Genomic DNA, 25,878 nt, shown 5'->3' with positions numbered 1-25,878 from the left:
AGCGAGAGATTAACTCTTCTCTGGAGGAAAGATGAAAAGTGGGCCATTGTTCTGAGCTAGATCGTGCTGCTGGGATACAATCATGGATATGAGCATGACTGTACTATTGATCCCCACAGAGATCCTAATGGCAAAAACAGACGTACATTATATCTGGGTGTTCGGTCTACTTGTTTTGGGTGTGCCACTTCTGTTTACAACCTTGTGTTTATAAGCTGGAACAAGACTTAAAGTCTTGGAAAAAAAGAGAAGGAAAAAAGGAGGAAAATAATGCTCAATGCCAGTATTTGAATTAAGTTTCAGAGAGGAGAGGGATGTTTCCCCATGTGTGTCTCTCTGATGGAGTTACACTGAGTGAAGCTAGAGTGTTGATGAGGTTTTTTATGGTCATACCCTCAGGCTCAGGGTCTCTGTTGTGAACTTGTGAGTGTGCTTGGAGACATGGGAGCCATGGGGAAATATTTACAGAAGGCTACAGAAGAGAATACAGAAAGTATGGAAATGTACTTCTTAATATTGAACAATAGTTGAGGACAAAGCAAATGTTTTTGTTTCTAAGGGGTTAGGAATGACAGTGGGCCATCTAGTACTCCATAGAGATGCCAAGCATCTGTGTAGCCCCTGCTCGAGTTATCAGCACAGAGGCCCTGAAGACCGGTTCCAACATCCTGAGAACCATTACGCCCACCCACCTGCCATGCCTGCAATGATGCCTGCCCAGCTTGCTGAAGTGAAAACACAACTTAACAATTACCTCATTAAGAGCTCTCTGGTGTTGGCCGTCAAAAGAAAGGGGGAGGAAATAATGAATAAAAAAGTCAAGAGTTCCAACATTGGCTTCTCAGATAAGACTGGCACAGACACACACACATAAAGAGTGCGGGATAACAATGTCACTGTTATCTGAGGCGACTTTCCGTGCCCAGATGCGACAGAATCATGGCTATCTAGCCAACACTGTGGAGTCACAGCACTGATTCATCACACAGACAAACACCTACTATCACTGTCTGATCCCAAAAAGGTTATATTCTGATTAAAGATCTTTGTAGTGAGGTGCGTGTTGACTCATAACCCGCAGTCCGCGCAGTTCTATCTGCCAATGGGGGGAGGGGGGGGGGGGGCAGAAAAATGTACATTTAGGAAAGATTTAGTGAAGTGGTAAAAGAGGATGATAGCAGTGAATGTTACGTGTGATGATTGTGAGGCGTTATTCAAAGTCGACAGTCACATAATTGAGGCCTCAATTAGCCTAATGTTCAGATGGGTAAAATGGGAACAGAAATCTGGACACTGACTGTAGGTCTATAACCGCTCACATAGCCTTAATATTAAAGGTGCAATATGCAGAAATCACTTCGCTAAAATTCTAAAAGCTTGTCTAATTTTAGTTCAAGTGACAAAAAAATCTGTCTATAGTGTAAAGAATCATTGTACCATCTAAACCGCTATGAAATATATTTTCAATAACCCCAAATTGTGTATTTTCAGCTGTTTGAAGCTGGTGTGCAAAATCGAAAGTAAAAGATGCAAAGGGAAACTTAAGAACTTGAAGCATAGAAACAATGCACATAGAACAGATCTACTGCTTCTTAGACTTGCTTTCAATGAGAATGACAGATCTACAACTCACATTTCTATGCGAATTTGGTCAGGTTGCCCAAAAAGCTACAAACATATTGCAGCTTTTAAACCCAGCAAAATCAAGCATTTCTTGAAGTAAAATTATACACCAAATGTAGGCAAAAATTTTACTCGGGAACAAGAGTGGAAAAATATAATTTCGTTCAGCATATTTAACTAGGCAAGTCAGTTAAGAACAAATTCTTATTTACAATTGAAGGCTTTCCCTGGCCAAACCCAAACCCCGACGACACTGGGCCAATTGTGCAGCGCCCTATGGGACTCCTAATCATGGCAGGTTGTGATACAGCCTGGAATCAAACCAGGGTCTTTAGTGATGCCTCTAGCACTGAGATGCAGTGCCTTAGACCGCTGTGCTACTCGGCAGCCACCTTGAGAGAATGCAAATGAGATACCGTCTGTAGAGGTGCTGTCTTTAGTATTTCAGCCAAATAAAATATGCGTCCAAGCCGAACTGAAATCTTGTTAGGTAATTTTCAGCTGCATGTATCTTATTATAGACCAGTTGACCATCAAATAGCCTACCAAAATGTCTGATATTATAAGCAGAAACATATCTAAATCAGGCAAAACAAATCCTGCACCCTGTGTGAAGAAATCCCAGCTGAATGCACAGCTGACTCGCGCACCACTAGATCTGTGTGCTAAGCTAACATGTTCCCATTGACATCAGTGGCACAATGACATAGTCCTCCCATAAACATACGACTAAGGGGTGTTCTTAGACACGACGCAATGTCATTGTCACTTATGGCCTTAGAGGGGCCTTGGAGGCATCAAATACTTGTGTTAGACAAACAGAATGACAAACATTCATGTTGGGCTGTCATCAAAGCATGGTCTGAAGAAAAATACTTTCTCACCCATCTGCTCTTCAGAAAGAGGAAGTTATATGGATGAATATAATGCTCATCAGTCAGTGAATAAAAGGTCCTTCATTCAATGTCTCCTTGATGGTATAATGACAGACAGAAAGGGGAACACATCTTTATGTCTGTAAGCAAGCATGAACATCTCTCTCACACACACACACACACACACACACACACACACACACACACACACACACACACACACACACACACACACACACACACACACACACACACACACACACACACAAATCAGTGCTACACTTGACACACTTCTCTAGCCACACAGTGCAGTCAGTGATCTACTGAGACAAAGCAGTGGGAGGGAGGCTTAAAAGATAGGCAGGAAGATAGATGAGCGGATGGAGTGAGACTAGCACAACCTCTTCAAATGTGCTGATGTTATCAGCATGTTGAGAGAGAGACCCCAAGACACAACTATGACTAAACAACAAACAAATTGGCGAAGACACTAGAACCGTCTGCAGCACCCAGCCTCACCCTACTAGAATCTGAAGTCAAATGTTTACTGCTTGCTGATGATCTGGTGCTTCTGTCCCCAAACTGCTCTTAAATACAAGTAAAACTAAATGCATGCTATTCAACCAATCGCTGCTATTCAACCAATTACTACTCTGGACGGTTCTGACTTAGAATATGTGGACAACTACAAATACCTAGGTGTCTGGTTAGACTGTAAACTCTCCTTCCAGACTCACATCTCCAATCCAAAGTTAAATCTAGAATTGGCTTCCCATTTCACAACAAAGCATCCTTCACTCATGCTGCCAAACATACCCTCGTAAAACTGACCATCCTATCGATCCTTGACTTCGGCGATGTCATTTACAAAATAGCCTCCAATACCCTACTCAATAAATTGGATGCAGACTATCACAGTGCCATCTGTTTTGTCACCAAAACTCCATATTCTACCCACCACTGCGACCTGTACTTTCTCGTCGGCTGGCCCTCGCTTCATACTCGTCGCTAAACCCACTGGCTCCAGGTCATCTACAAGACCCTGCTAGGTAAAGGCCCCCCTTATCTCAGCTCACTGGTCACCATAGCAGCACCCACCTGTAGCACACGCTCCAGCGGGTATATCTCTCTGGTCACCACCAAAACCAATTCCTCCTTTGGCCGCCTCTCCTTCCAGTTCTCTGCTGCCAATGACTGGAAAGAACTACAAAAATCACTGAAACTGGAAACACTTATCTCCCTCACTAGCTTTAAGCACCAGCTGTCAGAGCAGCTCACAGATTACTGCACCTGTACATTGCCCATCTATAATTTAGCCCAAACTACTACCTCTTCCCTTACTGTATTTATTTATTTTGCTCCTTTGCACCCCATTATTTCTCTCTCTACTTTGCACATTCTTCCACTGCAAATCAACCATTCCAGTGTTTTACTTGCTATATTGTATTTACTTTGCCACCATGGCCTTAACTCACCTCACTTGCTCACATTGTATATAGACTTATTTTTCTACTGTATTATTGACTGTATGTTTGTTTTACTCCATGTGTAACGCTGTGTCGTTGTATGTGTCGAACTGCTTTGCTTAATCTTGGCCAGGTCGCAATTGTAAATGAGAACTTTTTCTCAACTTGCCTACCTTGTTAAATAAAGGTGAAATAAAATACATAAAAATAAAAAACCAAGGAGGTCCTACAGCAGCACTTAGATCTTCTGCACAGATTCTGTCAGACCTGGGCCCTGACAGTAAATCTCAGAAAGACAAAAATAATGGTGTTCCAAAAAAGGTCCAGACCACAAATACAAATTCAATCTAGACACCGTTGTCGGAGAACACACAAAAGCTATACATACCTCGGCCTAAACATCAGCGCCACAGGTAACTTCCACAAAGCTGCGAACGATCTGAGAAACAAGGCAAGAAGTGCCTTTTACGCCACCAAAGGAACATAAAATGTTGACATACCAATTAGGATCTGGCAAAAAAAATACTTGAATCAGTTACAGAACCCATTGCCTTTTATAGGTGTGTGGTCTGGGGTCAGCTCACCAACCGAGAATTAACTAAATGGGACAAAAACCCAATTGAGACTGCATGCAGAATTCTGCAAAAATATCCTCTGTGTACAACGTAAAACACCAAATAATTCATGCAGAGCAGAATTATGCCAATACCCGCTATTTATCAAAATCCAGAAAAGAGATGTACAATTCTACGACGACCTAAAAGGTGGTTGGAGATTACAGCTCTGCTTTTCACACCACGCATGCCTCCAACTCATTCATCAAGTTTTCAGACAACTGTTACGGTTTTCTTCCGTCGAAGGAGAGTCGGACCAAAATGCAGCGTGGTTAGTTCGATACATCTTGAATAAAGAAAAAAAACACGAACAATACAAAACAACAAACAGAATGTGAAAACCTATACAGCCTATCTTTTTTTTAATTTTTTTATAAAAATAATTTATTATCTTCAATACCATTCATTCTTTACAACTCATAATTTACATACATACACAAATAATGGTATTTTAAATAAACTAATTAAACTAAAACATAAACCACAAACAAAACCTCAGGGGAGCATCTTCCTCCCCGTTACCCTACAAAATACCTCTCCCTATCTCCCGTCCCTAATCTATCCTCTTACAAATCTAAATGACACCCAGCCCTAAACCCCCTTCCACCTCTCCCGAGCAGCATGCTGCCCCCACTTCCTCTCCTCCCTCTTCATCCTCCCCTCAAATCTCCTTCCACCCTCCTCACTATCCCTTCCACCCCCAATCTTTCCCTGTCTTCACCATGTTCTGCCTTGCTTCCCACAGCCCCGTTTAAAGAGACTCATGAGAAGCCAGAGCAGAAACCTGTCCCTATCCGTCCCTCTCGCTCTCCCTACACCCCTCTCTAACCTGGCCCACGTCAATACAAAATCCCCTTTACCAAACCTAACAACACCCGTGCCCTAGCCCATACTACTCCGGCAAAGGCACAGTCCCAAAAGACATGGCGCACAGTCTCCTCCCTGCCACAAGAGGATCTTAGACAGGTGGGGGATTGCACCAAATTATACCGGTACAAGATGGAACGTACCGGCAAACACTTATGAAGGCTCAACCAATTCAGGTCCTTGAGCCTGTTATCCAGACCCCGCGCCTGCACTCCCTCCCAGACCACTTCCGAGATGCCCACTACAGGCGCCGGACTCCCTGCCTTTCTGACCTCCTCGTACAGGTGCCTGTGATCTAAACCTACTCGGGCAACTTCAACCTCAGGGTGCGCACGCAGCCACTTGACCAAAGTGCCACGGCAGCTGTTCCGCCCGAGGACCCGTGTTAGACCACACCATTATGCTTCTCGCCTGATACGAGAAAAACACCCGCAGGAGGTAACCGGACGGGTGTATCACTGGCTGAGCAAGCTCCGTTAACAAGAAGGAAACAAAAATTGAGTCCAGCTTGAGGGGGAAATGTGGTACCCCCCTACCTCCCTCCCCGATGGGACAGATCATGCGTGCCCTGGCGACCCACTCGCACCTGCCACTCCACATAAACTGAAACACAAGCCTCACTAGAGGCCTCCTCAGACAAGCCGGCAATGGGTAGATGTATGCCAAATACAAAAGAGACGGCAACACATCCACCTTTAGGACCAGGACTTTGCCCATAAAAGACAAATACCTAGCTTTCCACATTGCTAGCTTACTCTGTACCACTGCGATACGCATGTTCCAGTTTAGCGTCGCTGAGCCGGAGGTCTCAAAATGGACCCCGAGAATCCTCAGGGCCCCCTCACAGAGAGATAACCCCCCAGGCACATCCGTTCTACCGCGCCATCTTCCGAAAAACTTGACTGAAGACTTTGCATGGTTCAGAACTGCTCCCGACGCTCGGGTGAAATCCCCAAAGATGGCAAGGGACCTTGTCAGGCACGAGTCCTTGCACAACAGCAAGGAAGTGTCGTCGGCGTACTGCGTCATCTTAACACGCAGTCCACCACTTCCAGGGATCAGCAAACCTTCCACCCCTGTGTCTGCCCTAATGGCAGCCCCCAGAGGCTCCATGTACAGAACGAAGAGGAGAGCCGAGAGTGGGCACCCCTGCCTGACCCCAGACGAGAGGTCAAAAACATCACCCAAGTGACTGTTTACACTAACTCGGCACCCCGCTCCGACATATAATGTACGAATCCATCCTATAAACTTCTCCCCAAATCCTCATCGACCTAACACTCTGAATAAAAAGGATCTATTCACGCGATCGAAGGCTTTCGCCTGATCTAGCGCTGCTACCATTAAAGGCAGACCTCTATCTTCAACCCAAGCGATGGAGTCCCTGATTAACTGTAGGTTCCATCGAATAGAGCGGCCCTCTACCCCGCACGTCTGATCCTCATGAACGACGTAGGGAAGGGCTGTGCGCAACCGGTCTGCTAAAACCTTTGCAAGTAGCTTGTAATCTACACACAGCATGGTCAACGGCCGCCAGTTGCCAAGGTCTGTTACTTCCCCCTTCTTATATAAAAGTGACAGCACACCAACAGCCATTGATCCCCCGGGACCCCGTCTCAAGGATGGCCTTCAAGACTTCGAGGACCACTGGTCCAAGTATACCCCAAAACTTGAGATAAATCTCAGCCGGCAGCCCATCTATCCCAGGCACCTTCCCTTTTCCCATCCTCCTAAGAGCGCTCTCAACCTCTTCTAGTGAGATCTGGGCCTCCATCACTTCTCTAATGTCCTCCGGCAACCGCCTGGACAAGTGTTCTAAAAACACATTTCCCTGCTCTACATCTATTTCCCTTTCCTTAAATAAACCTTGGAAATGATCAGTTGTCACCCTGACCATATCCTCTGGTTCTCTAACTATACTACCATTTTCTTCCCTAACACCATGCATTACCTTCCTACTCTGTCTTGCCCTAACCAACTTAAAGAACATAGCAGAACAAGTCTCATTATGTTCTAGAAAGCCACTATGCGCTCGCTCAAGGAAAGCTCGAGCCTTCCGCTCCTGCAACTCCCTGAGCTGCGCCTTTAGGGTTGCGGATCTCTCCCAGTCAAACGACCCGCCGAGGTTGCCTGTTCAATTAACCTCTGGATACGATCCACCTCCCTCCTCTCCTCCCTTTTTTTCCTCTTGCAATACCCTATTATAAAAGCCCTAATCCTCACCTTAACTAATTCCCACCACTCTAACACCCCCTTGCACATGGACCGGAGGCCCTCAAGCCTCCAAAAGAAACCATAAAACCCGTCAACAAAAGCCTGCTCCTCCAGCACATCCCGATCTAGCTTCCAGTACCCTCTACCAAAGAGGCAGACTGGCGACCCCACCTGCAGGAGCACCCCGTCGTGATCCGAAAAGAAAACAGGCAACAGCCGCCCAGACAACTTACCCAAAGACCTGGGTACAAAAATATAGTCGAGCCTCCGCTCAACCCCCTGGAGTTACGCCATGTAGGACCGTCCATTTTCGGAGTAGTGTGCAGACCACCATCTACCAGACCATGGCAAGCCATTAGCCTGGCAATGGCGCCCGCACTGCTATCCCCCTCTTCCTAAATCTGTATTAAAATCCCCCTATCACTAATTTCCTATTTGTGACACACAGGGCGTCAGACAGTCCACCATCTCCCTTCTGTCTGCCACCACCTGTGGCCCATACACCACCACTAATCTAAATTTACAATCCCTTATCGTGACATCCACCCCTATAACCCTCCCCTGCATTACCACGAAAGAATCCTCCACTTTTACCTCCCTGTGCCCACACAAAATCCCTACCCCGATGAGTGCACCCCCAACACCCCAAACCGACTCCCCCTTGTCCCACTCCCTCTTAAACCTAATAACATCTCCTCCATCCCTCAGGTGAACCTCCTGTAAAAAACATCAAACCCCCAAAATCAAACCCCACACCCTCCAAATAACTAAAAACCGCCCTCCTCTTAACAAAATCCCTTAAACCCCTTACATTTAAACTAACAAAAGTAAAATTAGACTCCATGAAAAATAAATACATGTAATACACTCAAATTCTAAACCCAGACAGAAAAAAACATAAAACAGGAGACTCACCCGATGCTCCCTGCTCCATATCTACCGGTGAGAACACCATCCGTAATCCCGACATCCCCCCTCTTCCTCCATCACACCCTCCCAGGATGCAGGAATAGTGTTTGGCTCCGGAGTGCCCTGCACCCTGGGTCTACCCCCACAATCCTCCCCTCCCCAGTGTTGCAGCTGGTTTGGAAAAAAATTGGGGAGGCTGAGTCCCCAAACAAAAACTCCCCACCTCCTCTTGTACCCAGTCCTGAGTCTTGTTATGTGTGTCCCCACCCAACAGAAGTTGAGGGCCTGGGGAAACCAGCAGCAACCCAGAGGTTTCTCCCGCCCCCATCACTCTCTTGGCCATCCCTTCCCCCTCACTGTCGGCCAATCGCCCCTCCTCTTCATACTCTTCTTTGGTGATGGCGGCAGTGAAGAGATACCACCCTCCCCCTGCCAGCTCCTCCACCATACCCCTCATCTCTTCCACCATGGCACTTTCCCCCAGTCCACTTTCTCTTCCACCGTCTCCTTCTCCACCACTCCTCCCTCGCTTTCTTCTCTCTCATGCTCCTCCACTCGGTTGCCTTCTTCCGCCGCTTTTTCTGGTTCTCCTACTCCCGTGCCTTCCGTTTCCTTCTCTCTTCCATCCGCCGCTTCTGGCTCCTCCTCCTTCCTTGTGGCCTTCCCCTCTGGACCTGATCTCTGGTCATGAGGCGTGCTTCCTTCCCCTCCTCTTCTTCCCCCATCCCCCGCTCCTGCTCCCCCCAGCCGCAGACGCATATGACCTCTGACGGGCCGGGCACCCCTCCACAGGTGTGCTGACGAGCCACGCCCATGGCACGTCTTAGGCTTGTCACAATCCTCGCCTCGTGATCCTCAGATGCACAAAATCTGCATTTTCTTGCACTGCATGAGGCGAATATGTGACCATAGGCCATACAGCGTCTGCAAAATGGGGGCTGACGTGCATAATACAACGTCCCCCTGTCAGCCCCTAGGGAGAACATAGCAGGAGGATGGAGGTAGCCACCATGTCCCCTTGGGTCCTCTCTGAGGAGGGCCTGGAAGCCTCTCCTCCCATTCCAAAACCCAAGGGAGTCTTTGAGGTGCCTTGCTGAGGAGACGTTATCCATGTATCTCCCCAGAAAAGCCCTCACCTCTTCGTCCTTAACGTAAGGGTTGTAAATGTTTACATTTACAACCCTAAAGTTATTCTTCGCCAGGCTTGTTATTTCGTAGTGGCACATCGGCCTCTCACCTCCCACTGCTCTTGCCCTTCTCAGGATATCATCGTGTTTTTCCTCTGTATATAGTGCAACGTCGTATGCTCCCTCCAACGAGTTGCCTTGGAAACAAAACACGTCCTTCACCGTCAGCTTTAGAATCCCCATCAATATTATCCTTCCAAAGGATTCCCGTCCTAAAGGCTCAAACTCCTTTTCCTTCCAAGCAAACCGAATCGTGTTGGCCAGCCCAATCCCAGGGACCGACCGTGTTGATGTATTTAGCACCATCTCCGCAAGGAGAATGGCGCTCGTTCTCTTCTCTTCCAAAACAATTGAAAAGAAAAAAAACCAAGTGACTGAGCCTATCTGGTGAACTACACAGAGACAGGAACAATCACCCACGACATACTCAAAGAATATGGCTGCCTAAATATGGTTCCCAATCAGAGACAACGATAATCACCTGACTCTGATTGAGAACCGCCTCAGGCAGCCATAGACTATGCTAGACACCCCACAAAAACCGCATGACAAAAACGCACCACAATAACCCATGTCACACCCTGGCCTGACCAAATAAATGAAGACAAACATACATTACTTCGACCAGGGCGTGACAACTTTACAGTGGTAGGCTTGATTACCAACAACGACGAGACGGCCTACAGGGAGGAGGTGAGGGCCCTCGGAGTGTGGTGCCAGGAAAATATCCTCACACTCAACGTCAACAAAACAAAGGAGATGATTGTGGACTTAAGGAAACAGCAGATGGAGCACCCCCTATCCACATAGATGGGACAGTAGTGGAGAAGGTGGAAAGTTTTAAGTTCGTTGGCGAACACATCACTGACAAACTAAATTGGTCCACCCACACAGACAGCGTGGTGGAAAAGGCGCAACAGCGCCTCTTCAACCTCAGGAGGCTGAATAAATTCGGCTTGTCACCAAAAACACTCATAAACTTTTACAGATGCACAATCGAGAGCATCCTGTCGGGCTGTATCACTGCCTGGTACGAAACTGCTCCGCCCACAACCGTAAGGTTCTCCAGAGGGTAGTGAGGTCTGCACAACGTATCACCGGCGGCAAACTACCTGCCCTCCTGGACATCTACACCACCCGATGTCACAGGAAGGCCAAAAAGATCATCAAGGACAATAACCACCCGAGCCACTGCCTGTTCACCCCGCCATCATCCAGAAGGTGAGGTCAGTACAGGTGCATCAATTACTTGATCATTACTTGATCATTACTTGACACATTGACAATAATTAACCTCTCTAGGGTAGGGGGCAGCATTCTGAATTTTGGATGGAAAGCATGCCCAAATTTAACTGCCTGCTACTCAGGCCCAGAAGATATGATATGCATATAATTGATAGATTGGGATAGAGAACACTCTAAAGTTTCCAAAATAGTGTCTGTGAGTATAACAGAACTGACTTAGCAGGTGAAAACTTGAGAAAAATCCATTCAGGAAGTAGGTTTTTTTTTGGTTTTGTAGTTTTCTATTCAATGCCATATTACAGTATCCATTGACTTAGTCCACAGTCCTTAGAAATCTTTTCAGGCTTGTAATTCTTATAAATGAGGGAGTAAGACCAGTCTGAATGAGTGGACCCTAACGTGACGCAGAATTTTTTTCAGGCTCATGTGCATTTCTTGTTTACCTTTTATATTCAGGACGTTTATTGTCCGGTTTAAATATTATAGATCATTTAGGCTAAAAAAAACAACCTGAGGATGGAATATAAACATCGTTTGACATGTTTCTATGAACTTTACGGATACAATTTGGATTTTTTTGTCTGATTATTTTGACTGATTTTGAGCCTGTGGATTGCTGAAGAAAACGTTTTTTGGATATAAAGAGACTTCATCGATCTGGGCTAGGTGTGGTTTCACCGAAAAGCATTTTATAAATATGACACTATGGTTGGTTTAACAAGAAGTTCATCTTTAAACCTATGTAAAATATGTTTTGTTTTCTGAATTTTTATAATGAGCATTTCTGTAATTGAATTTGGCGCTCTGCAACCTCACTGGATGTTGGCCAGATGGGACGCTAGCGTCCCACGTACCCTAGAGAGGTTAACAAAAACACTGAGCATACAAGAATGCTATTTTGCCCTAAACAGAGAGTACACAGTGAAAGAATACTTGACCACTGTGACCGACTCAAAATTAAGGAAAGCTTTGACTATGTACAGACTCTGTGAGCATAGCTTTGCTATTGAGAAAGGCCACCAAAGGCAGACCTGGCTCTCAAGAGAAGACAGGCTATGTGCACACAGCCCACGAAACTGAGCTGCACTTCCTAACCTCCTGCCAAATGTATGACCATATTAGAGACACATATTTCCCTCAGATTACACAGACCCACAAAGAATTTCAAAACAAAATTTTGCTAAACTCCCATATCTATATGGTGAAATAACGCAGTGTACAATCACAGCAGCAATATTTGTGAAAGAAAAAAAGGGAACCTGGTAACCGGTGAAGATCCAACACCATTGTAAATACTAGAGGTCGACCGATTAATCGGAATGGCCGATTAATTAGGGCCGATTTTAAGTTTTCATAACAATTGGAAATCGGTATTTTTGAACACAGATTTGGCCCCCCAAAAATTCTACACCTTTATTTAAATAGGCAGGTTAGTAAGAACACATTCTTATTTTCAATGATGGCCTAGGAACGGTGGGTTAAGTGCCTTGTTCAGGGGCAGAACGATAGATTTTTACCTTGTCAGCTCGGGGATTAAATCTTGCAACCTTACAGTTAACTAGTTCAACGCTCTAACCACCTGCCTCTCATTGCACTCCACGAGGAGCCTGCCTGTTACGCGAATGCAGTAAGAAGCCAAGGTAAGTTGCTAGCTAGCATTAAACTTATCTTATAAAAAACAATCAATCAATCAATCATAATCACTAGCTTAACTACACATGGTTGATGATATTACTAGTTTATCTAGCGTGTCCTGCGTTGCATATAATCAATGCGGTGCGCATTCGCGGAAAAAGGACTGTCGTTGCTCCAACGTGTAACTAACCATAAACATCAATGCATGTCTTAAAATTATATTTAGCCTGCTTATTTAGCTATTTAGCTTATTTAGCTAAAAGAAATCCAGGTTAGCAGGCAATATTAACCAGGTGAAATTGTGTCACTTCTCTTGCATTCATTGCACGCAGAGTCAGGGTATATATGATAATAATAAACGTTTTGTTTTCGAAATGATAGTTTCCGTATTCGAACATTTTAATGGCCAAAGGCTCGTATTTCTGTGTGTTATTATGTTATAATGAAGTCTTTGATTTGATATTTGATAGAGCAGTCTGACTGAGCGATGGTAGGCACCAGCAGGCTCGTAAGTATTCATTCAAACAGCACTTTCGTGCGTTTTGCCAGCAGCTCTTCGCTGTGCTTCAAGCATTGCGCTGTTTATGACTTCAAGCCTATCAGCTCCTGAGATTAGGCTGGTGTAACCGATGTGAAATGGCTAGCTAGTTAGCGGGGTGCGCGTTAATAGTGTTTCAAACGTCACTCGCTCTGAGACTAGGAGTAGTTGTTCCCCTTGCTCTGCATGGGTAACACTGCTTCGAGGGTGGCTGTTGTCAATGTGTTCCTTGTTCGAGCCCAGGTAGGAGCGAGGAGAGGGACGGAAGCTATACTAAAGTGCCAATAAGAACATCCAATAGTCAAAGGTATATGGAATACAAATGGTATAGAGAGAAATAGTCCTATAAATACTATATTAACTACAACCTAAAACCTCTTACCTTGGAATATTGAAGTCTCATGTTAAAAGGAACCACCAGCTTTCATATGTTCTCATGTTCTGAGCAAGGAACTTAAACGTTAGCTTTTTTACATGGCACATATTGCACTTTGACTTTCTTCTCCAACACTTTGTTTTTGCATTATTTAAACCAAATTGAACATGTTTCATTATTTATTTGAGGCTAAGTAGATTTTTATTGATATATTATATTAAGTTAAATAAGTGTTAATTCAGTATTGTTGTAATTGCCATTATTACAAATGAAAATTAGCCGATTAATCGGTATCGGCTTTTTTTGGTCCTCCAATAGTTGGTATCGGCGTTGAAAAATCATAATCGGTCGACCTCTAGTACTATAACTATTTGCACATAATTACAACACTGTATATAGACATAATATGACATTTGAAATGTATTTATTCTTTTGGAACTTTTGTGAGTGTAGTATTTACTGTTCACTTTTTATTGTTTATTTCACTATTGTTTATCCATTTCACTTGCTTTGGCAATGTAAACATATGTTTCCCATGCCAATATAGCTCCTTGAATTGAATTAAACAGAGAATATGTGTCACAGGAGAGAGTTCTATTAAACCATTAAGGCCGCCTTCCTTCTTCTCCCTCCTCCCACCCTAAACTAGCCAGAGCCGTCTGCGGCTGAAAACTAGGCCAGTCTCCTGTCCTTGTGTATCGGTTCACTGACTGACTTCCTGGCGCCCTGTTTAGACAAAGGCAGCGTTTTCTCTTTCACTGCTTCTTTAAAAGCACACACACTCGTTGACCGGTCATGCTGGACTTCCAAAATGACATGTCTTACTGCGGGATATTAGACATCTCCAAAAGCATTGGAGAGGAATGTTCGAGGTGAGGGACTTCTCTTCAAAATCAGCTGAGAAGGAGCTAATGACATGCAAACAATTGGGGAAAGACTAAATGAGAACGATTTCAGTCTGAGTTCCTAAAATGTCATCTGTCTTGTCCGGTTTCGTGACATCATCAGCGTCTCCTCCGACACTTGACCTGTCAGTGTCGGAGGTCTGTCAAGTGTCTCGCCTTTGACCTCTCTGTGTCTTGCTGTGTGTTTGATTGCATTGTTTATTCAGCAGAAAGACAGTTAATAGGCTGGATATTGGCGTGTAGGAATCAGACAATAGACACGGCACGCTGCTTGCTTCCGGTCTCAAAGATGTCCCTCTCTGTTTCAGAATGAAGAGATCATGGGTCAGTGAATCTCCATTTACAGTGCTTCTTAATCCAGGACTAGGCATAATATGTGTTCAGGAAACTGCCCCCAAACTGCCCCCAATCCTATCTGAGGTTGTAGTATCTGGCTGGTATTAGTCAACATAGGACCTCTGCAAAATAATGGACTACTGCGCAAATAGCAGACTCCAAATAACAGTGTAATTCAGTATTTCTAAATCAGATATGCTATCGTTGTGGAAGGTTGACGGTATAGGCTATTTGCAGGGTGAATTTATCACTAGGTCACTATTAGGCAATTGTTTCTCTGTGATTCTCCAACTATTAACATATGAAAGGGCCCATTAGGGGAGAGCATGTTACTATCTTCAGATTAGCAATGGTCATTTTGGCCCGTGATGTTGTTGACTGGTTTGCTAAACAGCTCTCCCTTTTCTCTCTCTCCCTCTATAGCTTTCTACCCTCATTCTCCACTGACTCTCTGTCTCTCTCTTTCTCTCCCTCTCACTTTCCTCATTCTATCTCATTCTATCCCTCTCTCGCTTTCTCCCCCTCCTCTCTGTCTGTCTCTCCCCTCTCCCCCCTCTCTCTAAATAGTGTTCTGTCATTTAGCACTGCTGCTTCCCATTGAGTGGCTGAGCGTTGTTTGGATTTCTATAGTGGAGAAGAACAATGAAGTCTGGTCTGTTGCACACACACAAGTGCACACACACTATGAGCATGGTCTGTGAGAGCCAGCGTACCTGTGCATGACTGCCACAGCAGGGGAGTGTGTGTGAGTGGCTCTCACACCGTGCTCCAATCTGACCCAACCAGCACACACAAATGAACTCACAAATACATGTGTACGTATGCAAATTATAATACACACACTCTTAAACTATGCAAACACCACAATCACACTCTCCCAGAGATTAGATTCAAATACACATGTATTACACATACAGCACAGTACAAATGGAACGGCACACAAAGCAAAGCCAAGCAATAATACAGTAGCACTTCAAGCAGTCAATAAAATAGATCCCAAGCTTTGACCCCGAAATACAAACATCACAAAGCTAAGATTCACAAATTCAAATGAAAATGCATAAATTACCACCACGCACACAATAGCACACAGTCAATCCCTCATTCCCCTTCTTTCTCCCTTTCCCGTTCTCTCTCTCCATTTCTCTCTCTCTCCCCTCTAGCTCCCTTCTTCTAGTGAATCCCCATTCACTTCCCAAGGACACCACTCTGCCATTCCATTCCCTCCACCATAATGCCTTTTCCATCCCTTTCCATTGTTCTTTCACAATATTCAGCCTTAAGTAAGATGCCCTCCCATCACCCTGCGAATTGGAATTCAATATGCTGTATTGGCATGACCATGAAATATCAGTAGACTGTCTATAGTCCCTCTCCCTTTGCCCCTCTCGATCTCTCAAATTCCAAATTAACTTGAAAGTGATGGATCAATGTTGACAAAGCAATGCAATACAAAATAATTACGGAATATAAAAGGAATTAGTGTCAAATGGATGCTTTACAATTTCTCTTTCTCCCTCTCTCCCACTTTATTTCTCCCCCTATATCCCCCTCTCCATCACTCCACCTCTACCTCCCTGAATGTGGGTGTTGTTCTTCTGTGAGAGAATGAACAGGTTGGTGTGTGTGAGTCAGAGAGGATTAAAAACAGTACAACATAGGCAGGAGAAGCAGCACTCTGCTCCATATGAGCGTTGCCTGGCTTTCTGTTATCTATGTTTAGAAACAGAACTCTGGAGTCTTTATCCTCACTCTCCCTCTCACAAAGACACTGCTGTCTTTCAGTGGAAAAATACGACTTAGATGGGGACGTGACTTGGAGCTGTGCAACAGGCACAATACTCAGCACAGTGAAAAATGGCTTTGAAAAGAAAGAGAGAAAAAAGTATTTTCAAGATGACTTAAATAAAGAGCTGTTTCCTGGATGGAGTGGGCCAAGAGGGTCAGGCCCCAATGTCTCTCAATGGCAAGGCTGTGCTCACTGAGCCTCTCTCTCTCTCTGTTTCTTTCACTCTCTCTTTTTTCACTTTTTCTTCAGCAGTATCTCGATCACACCACTTAGTCTATAAAAACGGCCTTATCTTATGAGGTGAGAGTAGAGATAGAGAGCTCAGGTGAGAAAAACAATTAGGGCCTGCTATTCTGAATTTCAGCCATGCAGGATCCTCCCCCATGACTGGAGCATTAACAGATGAAGCATATTCCTTAAATGAGCACCTGAACACCTAAAGCTTAACAGCAGCCATTACAATAGGACATGGTGCTTCTAGACTGGTTCTAGACTCGGCTGCCCGGAACAAGGCTCCGGGCAGCCGAGCGGAAATGGAGGAAAACTCGCCTCCCTGCGGACCTGGCATCCTTTCACTCCCTCCTCTCTACATTTTCCTCTTCTGTCTCTGCTGCTAAAGCCACTTTCTTCCACTCTAAATTCCAAGCATCTGCCTCTAACCCTAGGAAGCTCTTTGCCACCTTCTCCTCCCTCCTGAATCCTCCTCCCCCTCCCCCCCCCTCCTCCCTCTCTGCAGATGACTTCGTCAACCATTTTGAAAAGAAGGTCGACGACATCCGATCCTCGTTTGCTAAGTCAAACGACACCGCTGGTTCTGCTCACACTGCCCTACCCTGTGCTCTGACCTCTTTCTCCCTCTCTCTCCAGATGAAATCTCGCGTCTTGTGACGGCCGGCCGCCCAACAACCTGCCCGCTTGACCCTATCCCCTCCTCTCTTCTCCAGACCATTTCCGGAGACCTTCTCCCTTACCTCACCTCGCTCATCAACTCATCCCTGACCGCTGGCTACGTCCCTTCCGTCTTCAAGAGAGCGAGAGTTGCACCCCTTCTGAAAAAACCTACACTCGATCCCTCCGATGTCAACAACTACAGACCAGTATCCCTTCTTTCTTTTCTCTCCAAAACTCTTGAACGTGCCGTCCTTGGCCAGCTCTCCCGCTATCTCTCTCAGAATGACCTTCTTGATCCAAATCAGTCAGGTTTCAAGACTAGTCATTCAACTGAGACTGCTCTTCTCTGTATCACGGAGGCGCTCCGCACTGCTAAAGCTAACTCTCTCTCCTCTGCTCTCATCCTTCTAGACCTATCGGCTGCCTTCGATACTGTGAACCATCAGATCCTCCTCTCCACCCTCTCCGAGTTGGGCATCTCCGGTGCGGCCCACGCTTGATTGCGTCCTACCTGACAGGTCGCTCCTACCAGGTGGCGTGGCGAGAATCTGTCTCCTCACCACGCGCTCTCACCACTGGCGTCCCCAGGGCTCTGTTCTAGGCCCTCTCCTATTCTCGCTATACACCAAGTCACTTGGCTCTGTCATAACCTCACATGGTCTCTCCTATCATTGCTATGCAGACGACACACAATTAATCTTCTCCTTTCCCCCTTCTGATGACCAGGTGGCGAATCGCATCTCTGCATGTCTGGCAGACATATCAGTGTGGATGATGGATCACCACCTCAAGCTGAACCTCGGCAAGACGGAGCTGCTCTTCCTCCCGGGAAGGACTGCCCGTTCCATGATCTCGCCATCACGGTTGACAACTCCATTGTGTCCTCCTCCCAGAGCGCTAAGAACCTTGGCGTGATCCTGGACAACACCCTGTCGTTCTCAACTAACATCAAGGCGGTGGCCCGTTCCTGTAGGTTCATGCTCTACAACATCCGCAGAGTACGACCCTGCCTCACACAGGAAGCGGCGCAGGTCCTAATCCAGGCACTTGTCATCTCCCGTCTGGATTACTGCAACTCGCTGTTGGCTGGGCTCCCTGCCTGTGCCATTAAACCCCTACAACTCATCCAGAACGCCGCAGCCCGTCTGGTGTTCCAAGTTCTCTCACGTCACCCCGCTCCTCCGCTCCCTCCACTGGCTTCCAGTTGAAGCTCGCATCCGCTACAAGACCATGGTGCTTGCCTATGGAGCTGTGAGGGGAACGGCACCTCAGTACCTCCAGGCTCTGATCAGGCCCTACACCCAAACAAGGGCACTGCGTTCATCCACCTCTGGCCTGCTCGCCTCCCTACCACTGAGGAAGTTCAGTTCCCGCTCAGCCCAGTCAAAACTGTTCGCTGCTCTGGCCCCCCAATGGTGGAACAAACTCCCTCACGACGCCAGGACAGCGGAGTCAATCACCACCTTCCGGAGACACCTGAAACCCCACCTCTTTAAGGAATACCTAGGATAGGATAAAGTAATCCTTCTCACCCCCCTTAAAAGATTTAGATGCACTATTGTAAAGTGGCTGTTCCACTGGATGTCATAAGGTGAACGCACCAATTTGTAAGTCGCTCTGGATAAGAGCGTCTGCTAAATGACTTAAATGTAAATGTAAAATGTAATTAATGAATGTGTGGGGGGACTGCTTGTCTCTCGCTCTCTCCTTCTCTCCCTCTCGCTGTCTCCCTCTCTCACCATGGCCAGTATCTCTCATGTCTCCTCTCCTCAAAAGCACATGCAGCAGGCCCCTTAATGGTTAGATGTTAGATCACACACGGCTTTAGAAGACAAAACAAACAGCAACTGTTCCTCTTTTGCTTAGAAACTGGCATCAAGAGACAGCATTAAAAAGGCAAAAGTGAAGAGAGCAAATTTAACAAAATAATGTGATACAGGCAGAAAAAAAGTCCTTGTTTACTGAGACAAACTTCTCCCCTCTTCTTCCTCTCCCCTTCTCTCCCATCCCCCTCCCTCTCTTGCCCGGCCAGCTGTCTATACACCTGCTCTCGCTCTCTTTCTGTTTCTCTCCGTCATTCTCTCTCGCTCTCTCGCTCTCTCTCTCATCTTTTACGTATCTCTCCTCTGCTCTTCTAGTGCCATATCTCCTTATATGGAACCAGAAAACTGGTGTGTGCGACTGGTGGGGGGACCATGTGTGTGTGTGCGCAATTTATCCTAATTGCACAAGGGCTATCCAGCCTGTCACTATTTTACTCCCCATTATCCTCCCATCGCCGTGGCTTACCATCTCTCTCCAAATCCAGGTTCTACCCCCAATGAGCTGTCATAATATGCCTAAACATGGGATATACATTTTAAAAAAGTGAGAGCAGCACTAAAACCCAGTAATTTCCCATACCAACCCTCGTCCTCATACCCCCATATCTGATCAGCTCAATCCAGCTCTGTCATTGAATCACTGTCATCAAATCTTCCCACTACCCCTACCACAGCCTCAGTTGAATTTAACCTCCAACCTTCCCCCCCGTGCCCAACCATAGCACATTTCTAATGTTAATGCTCTCTCACACACACACACACACACACACACACACACACACACACACACACGTTTAAAGGTGCTTCCCTGAAGGGCTCAGCCTGAGCTACACTGTTATTTTCACGCCCAGGATAAATGTCTCTCTTTATATACCCTACTCACTACTGTTCTTTTTCTGCTCTTCTTTTCTCCTTCTCTGTATCTATTGCTCTCTTCTACTTCTGCATATTAACCCATATGAAATTCCTGGTGGTTGTTTTTTTTACAGCTAACTAATTGAGAACATTGGTCTTACGAACAAAACATTCTACGCTTACGAAATATGTATTCTATCGTTGGTATGTTGAAGAACTAAGAGAGATAACAGTATACAAAATGTTAACACATCCAGAGATAGAGATTTAAGTGTCTGGGACGAATGGACTAGCTAACATGTACTGTATAGGGATGTCTCTTCGTCTTTCTCTCTCGTTTTTTCTCTCTCTCTCTCGCTCCCCTCTATCCCTCTTTTTATCTCTCTCGCTGCTGAAACACACACACTGGTGGCACTTTAATTGGGGAAGACGGGAGTAGTAATGGCTCTAACAGAATAAATCGAATAGTTTCAAACACATCATTCACTCCAATCCAGACATTATTATGAACCATACTCCCCTCACCAGCTTCCTGTGACACACACAGAGACACACATACACACAGTTCTAAGGTCACTACGTGTTTTCCTGGCCGGAACAGGTGTCATGCAGACAGCGTACCGGAGTGCAGGTGTGGGAAAGGTGAAATCACTATAAACATTTTCTCTCTTTTTCTCTCTTCTCTTATTTCTGTCAGTGTGGATCTAGCTGCTCTATTCTCTTGCTCCATCTCTTTCCCTCTTTCTTTCCCTCCCTCGCTTCTCGGTCTCTCTCATTCAGCGTGTGTGATCTCTTTTTCCATTAGTTAGTTTCTCCTGAGGATATAACGCCACCTACACACATTGAGCATGGGGCAGCCGGATCACACAACACAGAACAGAAATACCAGCAGAGTTGCAGCTAGCTCAGAACAGAGAAACTACTCAATACTTGTTGCAGTTACATAAATGGCAGTTTATATCCATCCACCACACAAACGTCACAACAGCTCCACAATGTGAAAGCAAACCTTGTTAAACAGGTACTGAGAAACACACAGCATGAAGTACATACTGTACAACAACCTGAAAGAGTCTATTTAGTATATAATGTTTAAGGATTTAATAAAACATTTTCCCCAAAAATATTTTGTTCGATTTGCATGAACAGGACGCATGTATTGGAATATTTTTACTCTGTACAGGCTTCCTTCTTTTAACTAATTTAGGTTAGTATTGTGGAGTAACGACAATGTTCTTGATCCATCCTCAGTTTTCTCCTATCACTGCCATTTAACTCTATAACTGGTTTAAAATGACCATTGGCCTCATGGTGAAATCCCGTAGCGGTTTCCTTCCTCGCCGCCAACTGAGTTAAGAAGGACACCTGCATCTTTGTAGAGACTAGGTGTATTGATACACCATCCAAAGTGTAAATAACAATTTCACCATGCTCAAAGGGATATATATATTCAATGTCTGTTTTTTTACCCTTCTTTTCAAGATACTAGAAAAAGTCCATGGTCTTTGTTGTTGAATCTGTGTTTGCAATTCACTGCTCGACTGAGAGACCTTACAGATAATTGTTTGGGTTACAGAGATGAATAGTCATTCAAAAATCATGTTAAACACCATTGTTGCACACAGAGTTAGTCCATGACACTTATTATCTGAATAGTTAGGCACATTTTTACTCCTGAAGCTATTTAGGCTTGCCATAAAGGAATTGAATACTTATTCACGCATGACATTTCAGCTTTACATTTTTTATTAATTTGTGAACAAAAATCTAAAAACATAATTCCACTTTGACATTATGGGGTATTTTGTGTAGATCAGTGACACAAAATAGAATTGTATTAAAGGTTATATTCAAGCTGTGACACAAAATGTGGGAAAAGTCAAGGGGTGTAAATACTTTCTGAATGCACTGTATCTATAACAGAGCTTGTGGCAACTACCACCTATATACAGCCAACCATCAAGTGATCCCTCTCAGTCCATCTGTGTGATGGGAACATGCCCCACATTTTTTTTAGCAATTGGAGCCAAAGAAATCTGCTTAAAAACAACTCTAATTATATACCATAGATAGGAAATAGTTGTTTATCTCTTACCTTAATAAAGACAATGGTTGATATCAGTGATGCGAAATATGTATCAAACACAACACAAGCAGTCTCCTCAGAATGCGCGCACACACACACACACACACACACACACACACACACACACACACACACACACACACACACACACACACACACACACACACACACACACACACACACACACACACACACACACACACAGCTGGGTGTAGGTAGAATAGTCAGTGCACTCACCTTGGTACTCCTGTCCGGGGGTGTAGGCAGTGGGGTTCCCAGCGATCTGTAGGGTGAGGAGCACCTCTCCCCCTCCCTCGGCTACCCCGGACCCCTCCAGCTCCCCATGGTGGGTACACAGGAAGAAGAAGGGGTTGAAGCGGGGGTAGAAGCCTGCTGCTGGAGGGCTCCCTAAATCCACACCGGTCCCCAACACCAGGGCCAGCAGGGCACAGCCGAGGGCACCCCAGACAGAGGCCCATGCCATCACCCTGAAAAACGACGGAATGAGGGAGAGAGGGATGAAGAAGAGGAGGGAGAGTGGTGGTGTGTGGAGAAAGGTAGTCACAGATAGAGTTCCAGTAAGATGGCTTGAGGGCTGGAGTCCACACTTGGTCGACTTGGATAGAGAAAGTCAAGTTCTGGGTTCTGCAAACAGTGTGTGTAAATATGTGTGTGTGTGGTTGGTTATAAGCAGACTGTACTGTAGCACTCTGTTTCTCTCCTCTGTTCTGCCTATTCTCTCTTCTCTCTTCCTTCCACTCTGTGGGAGTTCAGAGCTAGTCTTTGCTGTCCTGTTCCGCGGTTTAAATACCTCCCCTTCACCCACCCCTCCCTCCCTCTCTCTTTCAGACCCAGGCGTGCTGTACGCTCTCTGTGAGCCGGCCTCCCTCCCTATTCCTCTCTCATCCAGATCTCTCCTCCCTCTTTTTCTGTCAGTCATTCTATCACTCTGTTTCTCTCTCTCCAGCTCTCTCTCTCTCTATCCCCAGCTCCCTCTAGCCCACTGTATCACTCCACCCAGGACCCTTCCACCCCTCTCTCTCTCCAGAGACCTTAGCTGTCTTATCTCTCTTCATCTGTTGGGGTCTTTATCCCCACCATGAGCATAGAGAGAGAGAGAGGTCCTAGCTTATTCACACTTTCCTTTGTCTTTTTCCCCATCCACCACCCAGCCTGTCTCCTCCTCTTCTCCTCTACCACCTAGTATCACATCTCCCTCCCCTCCTTTTTCTCTTCCCTCTCTCTCTCTCTCAGCTCTCCATCTCACTTAGTCCCCCTCCCCTCTGCCTGTCTTCCTACTAACCCCTTCTCTCTATATATGTCTCCTTGTCTCTGTCTCCTCAGCTATGTATTTTTACCCAATTCCAAGTATTTTGTTTTTCCTCCTCCTCTTCTCTCGTTGCTTTTTTTAATGGGGTTTCCTTCAGAATCTCCTTTTCCATCCGATTCTCCAACTTTCTCTTTCTTCACTGTCAGAGCCCAGCCAGCTTCTGCTTTCTCCCTTCTTTCCCTTTCTCTCTCTCTCCCTATTTCACTCTCCCTCCCTCCCCCTGTTCTCTGGTCTAGACTAACTCCCCACTATAGAGCAGAGTAGACACCAGAGCCGATAATTCTGTTTTCACCCCGTATGTCTCTATAGCCCGGCTTCCAAATCATAGCTTAGTATCTCCCTCTCTCTTTCTGTATACTATCTCTTTCTCACTCTCCCTCTTCCTGGAATAATCAAAAACAGCATGGAGCTACTCCTCCTACCTCTCGTCCACACACTATCTCCATCTGTTTCTCTCACTCTCTCCATTCTACAACAAGTACAGCTTCAATGACTTACAAAAACAACGCATCTTTCTCCAGAGCCAACACAGTGCATTATACATACACATACCGCCTTACATCTCTGTAACACAACTCAAAACTAAATAAACAACATTAAAGCAGACTAAACCAATAATAATTTTCAAAAGCGGTCTTTAGACCTCCGATGCTGGTGAGTGGTGAGCCACTGCTCTGCACGGATCTGATCTGTCTCTCTCTACTCAGCCGTGTGTGTGTGTCTGCTGCCTCTCTCCTCAGCCAGTATGTTTGTGGTTTTGTGGTTAAACTCCGGTACAGACATAAGCGGCAGCCTAGCATGCTGAGCGAGCTCCAACACACACACACACACACACACACACACACACACACACACACACACACACACACACACACACACACACACACACACACACACACACACACACACACACACACAGCTGACCTGCTCGCCGCGAAGCAGCAAGCAAAAGCTTAGCCTTCCCAACAGATGCTTGAACAAACTTAAGTCTGGGTCAAATACACATATATCAAACATAAACACACTATAGAAAATCCCTGCTGCCGTTATTTTGGGCCTGAGTGATGGAGGACAGACAGACTGCTGTTCCTGCTGTCAGGAAGTAGAACTCTGGTGGCCCTCTGACCCTTCTGTCATGGAGCACTGGGTACACCACACATACACATTATGCAAACATGGATACAGTAAAGACAATCAAGACGGTATTTTTCTAATGCACATCTGGGCCCTAAAACTATGCCAAATGACTTAAACACCTCTCTAAATCACTGCAAGGATGGGAATGGGATGTTCATCATTTATTACTCATGCCTGACCTGTGTCTATCAATTAACAGTCTCACGTGAACTAATAGAGATGATGGGCTGCTGAGCTCTGTATGCTGTATCGTGTCCAAGTCGTATCTCTCTTATAGATATATAGTCCACTCTCTGAACCCTCCAAACGGTGCTTTACACTACCCACTTATATATACAGTATATAAGTGAGCTACTACATGGGTTGTTCAGTCAGTCAGTCTGCAGATACTGGAGAGAGGTTCAGGGGCTATCACAACTCCTCTTCTGCTGTGTGTGTGGACAACTCCCCCCTCCGTCTGTCTCCTTATTAGGCTTAATTAAGCTTGTTTAATTAATCTGAGAGAGAGAGAGAGAGAGAGAGAGAGAGAGAGAGAGACTTTACAGAACTCAATGTGCTTGCTTTGATGGAGAAATCACAGTCAGGTTCAAAATGTCATTATTGGATAAAAAAACATGCCCGTTTTAAGTGCAATATTTTGTCACGAAAAGATGCTCGAATATGCATATAATTGCCAGCTTTGGAAAGAAAACACTCTGACGTTTTCAAAACTGCAAAGATATTATCTGTGAGTGCCCCAGAACTGATCTTACAGGCTCAAAAAGATGAAACTTCAAACGGGAAATGAGCAGGATGTAGTCACGATCCCGGATCCGGGATGGCTCGACGCAAGAAGTTTTTGCGTCGAGCCAACCCGATCCGGTATCATGACTACAGCTTCAAGTCCATTACCATAACGCAACGTTAACTATTCATGAAAATCGCAAATGAAATGAAATCAATATGCTAGCTCTCATGCTTAGCCTTTTGTTAACAACACTGTCATCTCAGATTTTCAAAAATATGCTTCTCAACCATAGCAAAACAAGCATTTGGGTAACAGTATTGATAGCTATTGATAGCTAGCATAGCATTTAGCGTTAGCATTCAGCAGGCAACATTTTCACAAAAACCAGAAAAGCATTCAAATAAAATCATTTACCTTTGAAGAACTTCTGATGTTTTCAATGAGGAGACT

At 45.4% G+C, this 25,878-nt stretch overlaps 1 protein-coding gene across 2 annotated transcripts in view; it reads right to left on the bottom strand.

The window, feature by feature from the left end:
- The window catches only part of LOC115115592 (reelin-like), a 303,739-nt gene extending 280,738 nt beyond the window's left edge, over window positions 1-23,001 (bottom strand). For both annotated transcript variants that reach the window (XM_065009916.1, XM_065009917.1), the window contains exon 1: window positions 22,472-23,001. In XM_065009916.1, the coding sequence (XP_064865988.1) occupies window positions 22,472-22,718 (247 nt within the window). In that variant the 5' untranslated portion in view covers window positions 22,719-23,001. The remainder of the gene's footprint in view (window positions 1-22,471) is intronic.
- Between the last annotated feature and the right edge of the window lie 2,877 nt (window positions 23,002-25,878).

This window comes from Oncorhynchus nerka, linkage group LG25 (genome assembly GCF_034236695.1).
Source record: "Oncorhynchus nerka isolate Pitt River linkage group LG25, Oner_Uvic_2.0, whole genome shotgun sequence".
NCBI classification, from domain to species: Eukaryota; Metazoa; Chordata; class Actinopteri; order Salmoniformes; family Salmonidae; genus Oncorhynchus; species Oncorhynchus nerka.
The sequence above is the reverse complement of the archived record's forward strand: the minus strand, read 5'-3'. Positions and strand labels throughout refer to the sequence as shown.